We start from the raw sequence: 14,586 nt of genomic DNA, 5'->3' as shown, positions 1-14,586 counted from the left end.
ACTTATCGCAAAGAGCACAGCTACCCAAGAGACTTCAGCTTGTTTGGTTGTTGGTTTTGAAATCCCAGCCGAAACAGCAATACTGTAAAAGCTCGCTGCGGTTTAGAGGACTGCAAGAATGAGGTGTCGGGCATAGGAGAAATTAATTACCTGCTTTCCCAAAAGCCCCCTGAAACTGCTGCATGTGTCTGTGTGTATCTTAGGAAGCTGCCTTAGACTAATCAATCCATTTGCCTATCTAGCTCAGTATTGTTTGAGTGACTGACAGTGGCTTTCAGGCAGGAGTTGTTGCCAGTCCTAGCTGAAGATGCAATGGACTGAACCTGGGATTTTCTGCATGCAAAGAAGAGGTTGCATCCCTGAGCTATGGCCCTTCCCCTCTGAAAATAAGATTTTCCCAGTCCATGTATAGGCCACCCACCCATGGCCTAGTTGTTACCACCATTGCTCCCTAAGGAACAGAGCTGGTCACTCTTAGCTTCCTATAAATGATGGGGCCAGGCAAGTCTCCCTTGGGAAGAAGTTTCCACCCATTTAGGTGCCACCACTGGAAAGGCCCTCTGTCACTTAAGACATCTACCATGTGTGAGATGGCTTGGGAGGGGAGGTGGTCCTGTTCCTCTGGCACAGTAGCCCAGAGGCTGAGAATTTTATTTATTTCGTTTATTTCATTTCACAAGATTTATACACCATTTGATTAAAAAAAAACCACCCTCCAAACAGTTTCAAAAACTCAAAAATGGTTACTGCTTTGTTTGGCATTGGAGGATTACACCAGAAACGCCCCCTACATTCAGATTCCCTCCCCCGCACTCCCATTTCATACTAGAAAACTGATCATCATTCTTAAAATGCTACATTTTTCAAAGTGCTTCATGTATATTATCTCTGGAATCCTTGCAACAGCCCTTTTTAGGAACCCAGTATTATTATCCCCATAGTGCAGGTGGAAAAGCTGAGGATAAGAGAGAGAATGGCTTGACTAATATTTTATTAGATTTCCACAATAAAAAGATTATAGAACAATAAATGGGGAAAAAACACAAGAAAAAAACAAAACCTCAAAAATACAAAAATACAGACATTTAACATAAAAAAGGGGGGGAAAGGAAATAGAGAACACACTTTTCAAATTCATGTCATTCATAGCCTTATTTTCTCGACTTCCACCTGCCCTCCTTTCTTGTATTCCACTTCAAATTTAATTTAGCAAATTCATTTATATTAGTTTTATCCTTTAAAAGTTCCTTCAAATATTATATTATTCAAATTTTCATTCAATATCTATCCCTTCTTTCATATTCTTATTTGTCTTATTCCCTTGAACTTCTTCGTTTCATTTCAATGTCCTCAACATTCAAAGATTTTACAATGTTTTTGTAAGTAGTCTTTAAACTTCTTCCAGTCTTCTTCCACCTGCTCTTCTCCTTGATCTCGTATTCTGCCAGTCATTTCTGCCATTTCCATATAGTCCATTACTTGCATCTGCCATTCTTCCAAGGTGGGTAGATCTTGTGTCTTCCAATGCTTTGCAACAAGAATTCTTGCTGCTGCTGTAGCATACAAAAAGAAAGTTCTATCCTTCTTTGGCACCAGTTGGCCGACCATGCCTAGGAGAAAGGCCTCTGGTTTCTTCAAGAAAGTATATTTAAATACCTTTTTCATTTCATTATATATCATCTCCCAGAAAGCCTTAATCCTTGGGCATGTCCACCAAAGGTGAAAGAATGTACCTTCAATTTCTTTACATTTCCAGCATTTGTTATCGGGCAAATGGTATATTTTAGCAAGCTTGACTGGGGTCATGTACCACCTATACATCATTTTCATAATATTCTCCCTTAAGGCATTACATGCCGTAAATTTAATTCCGGTGGTCCATAACTGTTCCCAGTCAGCAAACATAATGTTATGTCCAACATCTTGTGCCCATTTAATCATAGTAGATTTCACTGTCTCATCCACAGTATTCCATTTCAGCAGCAGATTGTACATTCTTGATAATATCTTAGCATTGGGTTCTAACAATTCAGTTTCTAGTTTTGATTTTTCCACCTGGAAGCCCATCTTTTTATCTAAATTATAGGCCTCTCTTACTTGAAAATAATGTAGCCAATCCCGCACCTTATCTTTGAGTTTTTCATAACTCTGCAATTTCAATTTATCACCCTCCTGCTCCAAAATTTCCCAATACCTTGGCCAATTGGTCTCCATGTTAAGTCTTCTCATGGCCTTTGCCTCCATTGGCGATAACCACCTTGGGGTTTTGTTCTCCAACACATCTTTATATTTAATCCAGACATTAAATAATGCTTTTCTGACAATATGGTTTTTAAATGCCTTATGTACCTTAACCTTACCATACCACAAATACGCATGCCATCCAAACACATTATCATACCCTTCCAAATCTAGAATGTTCGTGTTTTCCAGAAGTAGCCATTCCTTCAGCCAGCAAAAAGCTGCTGCTTCATAATATAACTTAAGGTCCGGCAGGGCAAATCCCCCTCTATCTTTCGCATCCGTGAGTATCTTAAATTTAATTCTGGGCTTTTTGCCCTGCCAGACAAATTTAGAAATGTCCCTTTGCCACTTCTTGAAACAGTCCATCTTGTCTATAATTTGCAATGATTGGAACAGAAACAACATTCTCGGCAATACATTCATCTTGATGACAGCAATTCGTCCAAGTAAGGAAAGCTTTAAATTTGACCAAATTTCAAGATCTTTTTTCACTTCTGACCAACACTTCTCATAGTTATCCTTATAGAGAATGGCTTGACTAAAACCACCTAGTGAGCTCATGGTCAAGGTAGGATTTGAACTTGGTACTTCACGGCGTGTGGTGCAGACTGCTGCCCCTCTTGCCTTCTGCACTGCGGATTGCTGTGTGGCCAGGAATGCAGGACAGAATCCCACACTGCCCAAATACATCCTTCTCTGATTCTGGAGCTGGGGGTAAGGCAAAAGTACCTGGGATTAGGCACTCCTCGCCACTGAAATCACCTGAGCTTCAAGCAACAATGCTGGATCATGGAGCAACCCCAAGCTGTGTACCTGCTCTTTCAAGGGGAGCGCAATCACATCTGGAAAATCTTCTTAAAATCATGGACCCAAGAACCTGCAGCCCATAGCACCTGTTTTTCCTGGATTCAGGTGTTTTGGGGTTTTTTTTTTTTTTTTTTTTTTTTTTTGGTTCTCGGCCCACATCCAGCTGCTATCCTGCCTCACCTGCCTCAGGTGGAACAGAGAAACAGTGCATATTGGTTCCTCCTTGTTCCAGATTCCCTGAGCACACATCTCAGCAGCTTCACCTAGATACTGAAAAGCATGTGCTCTCCCTGTCTCTTTCCTGACAAAGGCCCTCAAGCAAAGCACCCAAGGCTGCCACAGGGCCAAAAGTGGGCCTGGAAACAGACTGAAATGGGTCCAGATCATCGGCTTCCGTTTGTGTTGAAGCACCATCGCCTTCTTGAGTACTTGCCCCCAAAGCAGAAATTTGCAAGTAGCCGATAGTTGTCTAAAATTCTGGAGTCAGGAAGGACTAAGATGTCCTTCCTGGAGGTACAGGAGGTACAGCACTGCCTCCTTAAGGTGTGGTAGAAGAAGGAGAAGGAGAAGGAGAAGGAGAAGAAGAAGAAGAAGAAGAAGAAGAAGAAGAAGAAGAAGAAGAAGTTGTTGTTGTTTAGACTTGATATTCCACCTTTCACTCCCCTTAAGGAGTCTCAAAGCGGCTCACAATCTCCTTTTCCCTTCCTCCCCCACAACAAACACTCTGTGAGGTGAGTGGGGCTGAGAGACTTCAGAGAAGTGTGACTGGCCCAAGGTCACCCAGCAGCTGCATGTGGAAGAGCGGGGAAGCGAATCCGGTTCACCAGATTATGAGTCCACCACGCTTAACCACTACACCACGCTGGCTCTCCAGCACCTTTATACAGTACTCCTCTCTGTAGTTTGCTCAGTTGGCAGGATTTGACCCTCTTCTAGACATGGCAGCTTGGCCCTTCTGCAGTGCCAGAAGGCGTTGCAGATCAGCTACTGTTTCAGCTCCACCAGTGAACCCACAGCGAGCTGCTCCTGGAAGAGGAATGCCGTGCCAGCTGGCAGAGGAAATGCCCTCCCTATTCCCATTTCCAGGTCTAGTTAAAATGTGGGAGGGAAGCAATAAGAATTGACGAGTGAGGCCGTCTCCTTGGAAGAGGCTTTGTCACTCACATGGTGTTGCTTTCGTCACTTCCCTTTCCTTGTCCTTGCTCTGGGGTGACCTGCCAGACTCCTCTCCTGAGAAATGTAAACATGGATGGCATAGCACTGCCCACAGGCGATGCATGGAAACAGACTGAGCCCCCTATCACTTCACGGGCGAGGAGCTTTCAGAATGCCTTCTCTTGCACCTGGGTTGTTTGTGTGTGTGTGTGTGTGTGTGTGTGTGTGTGTGTGTGTCTTTCTCGTGCTTTCTGTTTCCCAGCGTTCTTCAGATGAAGTCACACATCCTCTTCTCACAAAGTTAGTGCAGCTACAGACAGCCAGGAAATGTAGTCTGTCTGCTGGTTGGGTGGTTCTCGCACATGGAATGCCAAGGAATCTTCTGCACAGTGTTATTCTAGCTCCAAAAGCAAAGGCCGCTCCTCGTCTGACGAAGGAGATTAACTCGACTCCTGCCATTTCCTTCCTTCAAAGGCAGAAGAGGCAAGCGGTGAGGGATGGCTGTCTCCAGCCTGCCCTGCCTGGGGTCCTCCCAGAGACATTTGGGTGGCCCTGGTGGACGAAGAAGACAGCCGTGGAGAAGGGAAGGTCTGGAGCAACCTTCCCCAACCTGCTGTCCTCAGCATGTTTTGCAGTACAGTACCCACCATCCCTGACTGTCATGGCATGTCCAGAGTGTGGAATTAGCTCTTTATTGTCAAAAGTGCATTTTATTAAGTTGGGAGAAGGCGTGTCCATCTGTCCTACGTCTCTCAGCTACTCCTTGGCATGCACCCTTAAAGTACTGCTCCTTAAAGTTGTTGCCTTTGACACATGTATTCGCTAAGACAAACGTGGAACACAAAAAGCTTTTATCTGGACATTACATTTTTAAAAACTGATTCATTTCTACATACGTGGAACACAAAAGCTTCTATTTTGACATTACGTATACAAGATCTACAGTCATACCTTGGGTTACAGCCACTTCAGGTTGCGTTTTTTCGGGTTGTGGACCACCGAAACCCAGAAGTACCAGAACAGGTTACTTCCGGGTTTCAGCGGTCGCACATGCGCAGAAGCACCGAATTGCAACCCATGCAGACGCAGGCTGCGAATGTGCATCTCACATGGATCACGTTCGCAACCCGAGTGTCCACTGTATTTGTATTTCCTGTTCTAAATGTTGGTCCTTAATTGCTTCTACTCAATTAGATAATGTGAAAAGAGTTATGTTTATACGATGTACAAAGAATTTATAGAAAATAGGTCTCTCTCTCTCTCTGCTCCTGCAGCCATTCTTTACTCTCCAATTCTGCAGCTTCTCCTGCCTCTGCCTCTCGCCTCCCGCCTGTTCCAGGCTCCCCCAGATCATTGACCCCCTTCTTCCAAGTCAGTCTCCAACCCCCACATAGAATCATAGAATCATAGAGTTGGAAGAGACCACAAGGGCCATCGAGTCCAACCCCCTGCCAAGCAGGAAACACCATCAGAGCACTCCTGACATATGGTTGTCAAGCCTCTGCTTAAAGACCTCCAAAGAAGGAGACTCCACCACCCTCCTTGGCAGCAAATTCCACTGTCAAACAGCTCTTACTGTCAGGAAGTTCTTCCTAATGTTTAGGTGGAATCTTCTTTCTTGTAGTTTGGAACCATTGCTCCGTGTCCGCTTCTCTGGAGCAGCAGAAAACAACCTTTCTCCCTCCTCTTCCCCACTTCTCCCAGTGCCCCACTTCTCAGTTTCCAGTCACCACTCCTCAGGGTTCCAGCCAGTCCCTGACAACCATTGCTCATACTGGAGGGTGCAAAGTTGCCGGAAGCTGGTCTAAAGTAAACACGGGGAACCTGCAGCCCTCCAGACATTGCTGGACTAAGCTCTCATCCTCCCTGACCATTCTAGGTGGGGCTCATGGGGAAGCTAAGAAAAATCTCTAGTACATGAAAGGGTTTTCTAAGTGGCATCTCACTGTGTGTTTTTGCTTTCTTGTATTTTTTACAGTTGCTGCAGTCTCAGGACATAAAAGAAGATGCTGTCCTTTGCTGTGCAATGGAGGTAGGAATACTGACATTTTCATTTTGAGACGCAGGCCAGGAGATGGATCCCCTCGTTTTTTCGGTTTCTTGTTGGTCTCTCTATGGTTGAAAATCAGTCAATGGATGAGAAAGAGGGTGGGGAGAGCCTGGCCAATAATCGTTACCACCTCCCATGGTGTAGTGGATAGACTGGGACCTGGGAGACATTGAGCTGCTTGGAGAAAAGGGTGGGGGTATTACCAGGGCCGTCTTTACCCGAGGGTGCAAGGGGTGCGGGGCAAAATTCTGGGGGGTGCAAAATGTATAGATAATGAATATCGGTCCCTCTCAATTGGCGGCAGTGAAAAGCAGTGGAGCAAAAGTCCCGACGAATCAAGAAACAACAGTTTTTGCCGTTGCAAAACAGGCGAATGAGGCCCCCCCCCTCAAAAAAAGCTCAGTAACTTTGCATTTGTTTGTTCCCCCCCCCAAAAAAAAAGGTCAACAACTTTGGCTTCCTCCCTCCCCCAAAAAAACTCAACAAAAGTTAATTTGGGGTCAGCTAAACTAAATTTGGGGGTACTGGGCAGATCTTTGTGCATATGCTAAAGACAGCCCTGGGTATTACTGCCATAAATAAAATAAATTGTAATCCTGCAAGAGTAACTATCCAAATAGGGTTGATGTGTCCAGCTGCCCTGATGTTGCGTTTGAAAGGCAGGATATGAATCAAAATAATGTCACTGTTTATTTATTTCCATTTACGAATTTCTTCCTAAGAAAGCACACTGGGGGGGGGGGACTTAAAAATAAAAGCAACAGCCATTAAAACTGCCTCACATATAAGCACAATTTAAATGGTTTTGCGTACAAAAACAAATTCAAAGGCGGAAGGAAGAAACAACCTCAACTAGAGAAGAATGGCAAACCAAGTTGATGTACTATCCTGAAATGGCAAAATTAACTGGGAAGCTCAGAAATCAAGAGAACAAGAACTTTAAAAAAGAATGGGGGAAGTTTATAATTTATTTAAAAGACCGTTGTTAGCAGGTTAAAACATTAGCAGGATTTTAAACACCACTTGTAAAGTAATGGCAAGTATGGATAATTTGGAAGGATAACATTTGGACAAGTATTAATATGTGGTTGTAAATATTATCATTTGGACCCATGGAAGCGATTGGGGGGAGGAGTCAGGAGATTCAGAGTAATTTCAATATTTGGATTTTGGATTGTGTTTGGGGGGGGGGTTGTATGTTTATACGTTTTAGAGTCAAATAAAAATAAAAATAAATCAAAACCAATGCAGATACAGAATGGGATAAAACTGCTCATTTAAAAGGCTTGTTGAAAAAAGGCCTTTAGCAGATTCTCAATAGACAACAGAGAAAGCATCTGGCTCCAGAGAGGAGTTGCCACCATGCTAAAGGCCGGATTCTGGTATCATTTGAACTGGACCTCCTAATGAGGGAGGGAGGGGTGTTATTGGTTTGCTTTGTTCTTGTTTCATCGTGTATTTTGTGTTTTTATCTTGCATTTTTATGATGCGAAACCGCCCTGAGATCTACGGGTGAAGGGTGGTATACAAATTAAATTAGTAAACTAAATATCTGCAGTACGCCCCCTCTGGCAGAGCACAGTATATGAGGGATGAGAAGATGTTTTAGGTATCCTGGTACCAAGTTGTACAGTCATACCTCGGGTTACAGCCACTTCAGGTTGCGTCTTTTTGGGTTACAGACCGCCGAAACCCAGAAGTACTGCAACGGGTTATTTCCGGGTTGCGGCAGTCACACATGCGCAGAAGCACTAAATCGCACTTTGCACATGCGCAGAAGCACTGAATCACAACCCGCCCGTGTGCAGACGCATTCGCAACCCGAGAGTCCACTGTATAGGACTTTGTACACCAAAACCAGCCGTTTGCATTTAGCCTGGCCGCTCATTGGCAGACGCTGCGATCCTTTTAAGCAGAGACGTAGCATGATGGCCGCAGTCTGATCCCATGAGCCTCTCTAGACTGCTGCGTTTTGCAGCCCCAGAGCGAAATGCGTAAGCTTGCCCAAAGAAAAGCAAAACTAGACGTGGCTTCCTTCTCCACCTCCTTTCTTCCCAGGTGGAGAGAGAAGGTGGACTTGGTGGCACCAGGGCGGGACGGGCCCTCTTTAATGCCCAGTGTTTGACCCCGTTCTCATTCTCCCTCTCTTTCTCGACAGCTGCAAAGCACCGGCCGGCTCCTGGAGGAGCAGCTGCCTGAGATGATGATGGAGCTCCTGGCAATTGCCCGCGACAAGATGCTGTGCCCCTCGGAGTCCATGCTGACCCGGTCCCTCCTCCTCGAGGTCATTGAGCTGCACGCCAACAACTGGAACCCCCTGACGCCCCCCATCACGCAGTACTACAACAAGACAATCCAGAAACTGACAGCCTGAGAGGGAGGCGGGGTTGGTGGTGGAGAGCCAGGAGAAGGAGGAAGAGACGCACTTTAAAAACAAAACAAAAGGCAAAACACAACAGGAGAGAGAGAGAGAGAGAGAGAGAAGAGAAAGGATTTGGGCAAGGAACTGAGCTACAGCAACCAGGGAAAGGACCGAGCGACCTTTTGTGGTCCAGATACCTAAGAAGAAAAACTCCCAGCATGCTTACGAATATGTTCCTGGGGGCGAAGCATGTTTCTTTTCAGCCGTGTCCTCAAGTGCCGTCGCCGCCCCCCACTCCCTCCGTGCCTGCTTTTTTGTTTGTTTGTTTCGAGGCTCCCCTTTCTCCATCCCGCCCCCGTCGCTCATTCAAGCTCCACATCCCGCCGGGTCATTGTTTCGGTTCGAGAAAGAACACGGCGGGCTTGAATAGGGAGCGCGGAGAGCCAGATAGAGATGGCTTTCACCAGCCGCCTCCTGGCTTGCAGTGACCAACTGGCGGGAGGCAGAACGCAGCAGATGTCTTTTGGGGGGACAAAGGCAGACACGTTCTACACCAGACTCTGGTAATTGACAGCTTTTGTCAGGCAAAGAGACACCCCCCTCCCCCCTCCTTTCTTCCACTCCTCTTGTCTTCATGGTTTTGTCTCCTTCGCTTTCCTCCTGTTCCACCCCCCTTTCATCCGACCCTGAAACCCCCATTCCAAATTAGACATTCAGAGGGGATAAAATTCTCTCTTTCATTCTTCCCCCCCCCCCAAAAAAAGAAAAATTGCACTGGGTATTGTTTTTCTTTTCTTTTCTTTTCTCATTGGTGTATTATTTTATGCACATTATGTATAGCATATATCTTATATATACGAACGGACAAATTGCTATCTTGAGTTTTGGGAAGCAAAGATAATGTTATGACGCAAGCGGAGGGTTGCTTGAGGACCTCGAAGTACCAGGAGCGCAACCCCAAAGCCACTTTAGAAGTATTATAGCCACAAAACGTCTTGCCCGGTGGGTTCACATTAACAGCCTGATTCCATGATGATTTCACCGGGACTTGTTTTCCAGATAGAAGGTCAAATCCATACGTTGCAATTGCTCTCAGAATACACCAGCGTTGGTACCAGTTTCCTGAAGGGAACGTCTAACATAGTGATTTCATACAAAAGTGTTGAAATCTTTTAATTGCCGTGTACATAAGTGTTTAAAGAAGCATGTGCACAGGGACTGAGGATATCCACACGTTAAGAGTTCAGTACAAGAAACACTGGTTCTTCTCTCAGCAGTTGCAATGTGGGTGTTCCTTAATCATGCGCTTAAATTATATTAAATTAAAGCATAGCTTAAATGAAATTCAGAGCAGTGCGCCAAATGATGTTAGAAATGGTCAGTCTGCAGCTAATCGGTTGAAGTTGAAGGTTGTGGGGGATGACATTTGTCAGCTAATCAAGAAGCAGCTCAGCCTTTGGGTTGGGGTTTGTGTGTTAACACTTTTCCTGCTTACGAACGGCTTTTTAATTCCAGTCTTATTCCTAATTACGCAGTTGAACCGGGGGCCCTTACAGTTGAGCCTAGAAACAAGAAAGGGAATCGGGATGGGAAGAGGGGAGTGGAACTTGTTCTTTAGAAGCCAGTAAATAGGAGGAGATATGTACATATGTATGTGGTATTTGAAGTTTTGGACAGAGACAGAGAAAAAAGGAAGGAAGGAAGGAAGGAAGGAAGGAAGGAAGGAAGGAAGGAAGGAAGGAAGGAAGGAAGGAAGGAAGAAGGCTTTTGTGTTCTGACAAGAAGAGTTTCATTTTTATGGGTTGTATCCAGTGTGAGTCATATTCAGAGTAAACCCATTGACACTGATCGACTTAAGTTAGCCATGTCCTTTAATTTCAGTGGGTCTAGATACAACCCTATGTTTATTTTCCCGATGCTTACTGTGTTGCAGAGCCATAGGGTTTTAGCTGAAACCTGCCATTGGTTATTTCTCCCACTCTAGAAGGCCAGTTTTCTGAATGAATAAGCCACCCAAAGAGGATTATTTATCTGCGTGAGATGAAGTTTTTAGATAATAATAATAATTTATTTATACCCCGCCCATCTGGCTGGGTTTCCCCAGCCACTCTGGGTGGCTTCCAACAAAATATTAAAATACAATAGTCCTTCAGATATTAAAAGCTTCCCTAAAGACGGCTGCCTTCAGATGTCTGTAGGGAGAAGGGAGTTACGGTGGAGAGGCCTCCGTCAACCTGGTGCCCTCAGTATGTTTTTGGACTACAGTTCCCATCAGCTCCTGCCAGCACTGAGTTGCCCAAAGGCATCTAGGGAGCACCAAGGTTGATGGAGGCTGGAGTAGAGGAAGGGTGGCACAGCTACTAAGGCAAGGTTCCTCCTGAGTACTTCACACCACAATTCCCGCCTCATTTTAAAAGCAGCTCTGTCCTTGGTGGGGGGCAGAAATGGCCGCAGGCCTTTCGATAACAGTATCAACTTAGTTGTGAGGCAGGATGAGGCCTGGTGCGAGTCACGGCACTTTGTGTTGCTAACCGTGGTTAAGGTTTACGTTTCGGTTTATTGGATTTGTGAATCCCTTCTGACAACAAGAAGCCCTGAAGCGATTCACAAGAAGAATAAAGCGAACAATGCAAACATCCAGTCATTGAGGCTGTCCTGATACCTGAGAAAACCAAAAATGCCATTGCCTGGCACCGGAAGGTGGCAAAGTTGGTGCCAGGTGGGCCTCCCTGCAGAGAGCATTCCATCAATGGGAGCTGCTGCCGAAAAGGCCCATTCTCTCGTTGTCACCTTCTAGGTCTCCCTCGGAGGTGGCACACAGTGAAGGGCCTCAGCTGACAATCTCAGGGTCTGGGCAGGTTCATAGAAGGTCAAGGTGTCTCTTTAGGTTTAGGAGTCCCCGGCCATATATAATGCTTTAAGGGTCCACACCAACACTTTTAAATGGACCCATGTAAAAATCAAGCATGCATTATTTGTTGGTAGCAGACAAAGTATGCCCATAGACCACCTTGTCTCAACACCACAGACAGGATTGAGTATTCAGGATCTAGGGCAGGCATCCCTCCTGGACCGGCCCTGTATTAGCCCAAGGGCTTGACCCTCCTGAAGACCCTTATAATATGGGGTTGGTTGCCTTGGAATAGTCTGGGCATCCAGTAGATTGGGCCCCCAATCCTTCCAGTTCCACCAAAAGCTCAGGGATTTTTCAAGCACCATCATAGGGAACAACCTAAAGCGAGGACGCCCCAGCCTAGAAGTTAGCTATGAGCACATCTCCATTGCGGACTCTAATAAACCACTGTCATGGCTTTAGTCTTAACATCCCAAGGGAAAAGTAGTTCTATAAAAGAATATTGCAGGGCCCCCACCCCTTTGCTGCTAGACTGGGTGAGGAAGTGCACTTTAAGTTGACACATTTGGGGGTACCATTAAAGAAGCGGCAGATCTGGTTTTAAACCAGATTTTCTGCATCGTAAGGACATGGAAAGAGCCCTGCTGGCTCACATCCCTAAGGCCTATCTGGTCCAGTAGCCGATTTCACACATTGGCCATCCAATAAATCTGAATGTGAAGCCCACAAGCAGAAGGCAAAGGGCAATGGCTTTCTCCAACAGCTGCTTCCCAGGGACTGGCAGAGGCATGCATGTACCTGCCAGTCCTTGGAGCAGCAGCCATTGATAAAACATATCAGTGAATTTCCTTGTCATTTTCCTGGTGAGAAAGAAGCGGGTTAGTCGCACAAGGGAATCAAATCAGCATCATTTGTGCAACCTGAATTTACAGTGAGAGACTGAATCCCACCCAAAAACAGTGATAGTCTGGGAGCTCCTGCTGCCAGAAAATGCTGCAAGGGCCATTCGCTTAGAAATGAGGATAAGAGAAATTCATAGAGGAGGGGAGGAAACCATCAACTGCTAACTTAGTAGGCAGTCTTCCTTGTAGCAACTCTTAACTGGGAGAAGTGTGTTGCCTATGTGTCCTGTTTCACTGCAAGTTACCCTAAAATTAAGATTTGCCACATGTAGGCTACCAGTTTGAAACCTCGTGGTGAGACTTTCCGAGGAGGCCTGGGGCTGTCGTGAAGGGCATCAGCCTTACTCTCCCTTGTTGAGCTGAAATTTGGGGTCACTTTCCCAGTTGTTTGGCCACTTCCCTGCCGCCTGTCCCGAAATGCCTGCTAATCTGTGTGGCACCCAAGATTTCAGAGGTAATTTCAGCCTCGGTGGCACTTGGTGTGTGTCCCTTGCAAACTTATTTTCCACCCGTCACTATTACAAAAAAACAACAACAACCCCAACAACCCCAACAAATGGAAGAATCTCTTCTCCTGCACTAATTGGAAGGCAGCAAAGAGGTAGAACACAATGAAGAATTAATACGGCCACAAACTGCCTGGTGTCATATATGGAAGTGCAGCATTCCTCCTCTGTGCTTTCAGTTTGACCTCTGAAAAATATTAAATGGAGGCCAGAGGGAGGACCTACTCCAGTGCAGACCTATATTTTACTGCCTTTCGAAAGCCCTAAATTTTCACTTAATCACTTGCAATTTTCTTGGACTATGAAGAGGGAAAGCAAAAGCCGCATGACGGTAATTCTGTTAAAGTGCTTTGCTGCCGCCAGCCATGAAAGCTCCGGTCAGGGATGGCCTTTAATAGAGATTGCTTTTGAATAGCAGCCGTGGACCCAGCCTTAATGGAATCGGTCCCATTACTTCCTTCTGCAGTCCTGGGTTTCCTCCTCGGCCTCCAGTGGGCAACATCTGTGTTCATCTCCTGATAGCGGTGTGTCCCAGTGCCCTTCCATGACTAATTTATATGTAAGCATCCTCCAATTTAATTTCTTTCAGCCAGTGTCTTGATTATTTAACCTGATGTTCTGATTGTTCCACTCATCTGTGGAAATCTAAACGTTGGTAAAAATTATAAACAGCTTCTCCTGAGCCCTTTGACATCAACAAATTGTTGGTGTGTTGTTGCTTTTAAAATATAACAACAAGCTAGTGGCTTCCGATTGGGGGTGATTTTCCTCAGGTAAATGGAACCTCCAGTTGCAGCTGCAGTATACATCAGAAATTCCAGATGCTGTAGGCAAGCCAGAAAGGGAAAGCATCAGACCTCAATGTCCTCCTTCTCTGAGCTTCTCTGAGACAGAATCTTTGTCATATCTGTTATAGACCGAATCCTGCAGTAGAACAACTCTAGGCTGTTCCAGCAAGACGATCTCTTATTTAGTTGAGATGCCTCTGCCAAGCTCAATATGGAATAAATCAGCTACATCACTATGCAGTAAGGCTTTTGACAAAGTTCCCCATGATATTCTTGCAGAGAAGCTGGTAACATGGGCTGGGCAAGGTAACTGTTTGGTGGATTTGTAGCCAGTTGACTGACCGAACCCAAAGAGTACTCATCAATGGTTCCTCATCAGCCTGGAAAAAAGTGACCAGTGGGGTGCCACAGGGTTCTATCCTGGACCCGTTGTTTTTCAGTGTCTTTATACCGTATTTTTCGCTCTATTGGACGCAGTTTTTCCCCTCCAAAAATTGAGGGGAAATGTGTGTGCGTCCTATGGAGCGAATGCAGGCTTCTGCCATAGCCGTGCGCAACCCCTCCGGCAGGGAGAGGCTGCACGGGGCTAAAGGGGAAGGCAAAGCAGCGAGCGGGATCCATCCCGCTCGCTGCCTTGCCTTCTTCCATAGCTGCGCGCAACCCCTCTGGCAGGGAGAGGTTGTGTGCAGCCTGTACTCTGCTCTTTGGGGCTGGGGGGGGAAATATTTTTTTCCTTGATTCCCCCCCCCTAAAAACTGGGTGCACCCTATGGTCCGGTGCGCCCTATGGTGCGAAAAATACGGTAAATGACTTGGATGAAGGAATGGAGAGGGTGCTCATCAAATTTGCAGATGACACCAAACTGGGAGGGGTAGCTAATGCCGCAGAAGACAGAATCAGAATTCAAAATGACCTTAA

General features: G+C 45.7%; 1 protein-coding gene and 1 long non-coding RNA gene across 2 annotated transcripts in view; both read left to right on the top strand.

Annotated features, from left to right (window-relative positions):
- CTIF (cap binding complex dependent translation initiation factor) overlaps window positions 1-9,962 on the top strand; it is a gene marked incomplete at its 5' end in the record, with an annotated part of 61,095 nt that extends 51,133 nt beyond the window's left edge. Inside the window, 2 exons of the mRNA XM_081880666.1 lie at window positions 6,185-6,238; window positions 8,415-9,962. Of these exons, the coding sequence (XP_081736792.1) occupies window positions 6,185-6,238; window positions 8,415-8,630 (270 nt within the window). The 3' untranslated portion in view covers window positions 8,631-9,962. The remainder of the gene's footprint in view (window positions 1-6,184; window positions 6,239-8,414) is intronic.
- LOC309352899 overlaps window positions 1-14,112 on the top strand; it is a 181,066-nt gene extending 166,954 nt beyond the window's left edge. Inside the window, exon 3 of the long non-coding RNA XR_014161459.1 lies at window positions 13,654-14,112. This is a non-coding gene — a long non-coding RNA (uncharacterized lncRNA). The remainder of the gene's footprint in view (window positions 1-13,653) is intronic.
- Window positions 14,113-14,586: the final 474 nt, after the last annotated feature.

The sequence above is a fragment of the Podarcis erhardii genome (genome assembly GCF_964252035.2).
Source record: "Podarcis erhardii genome assembly, chromosome: 11".
NCBI lineage: Eukaryota > Metazoa > Chordata > Lepidosauria > Squamata > Lacertidae > Podarcis > Podarcis erhardii.
Note: the sequence above shows the minus strand (reverse complement) of the source record. Positions and strands in the feature narration are given on the sequence as shown.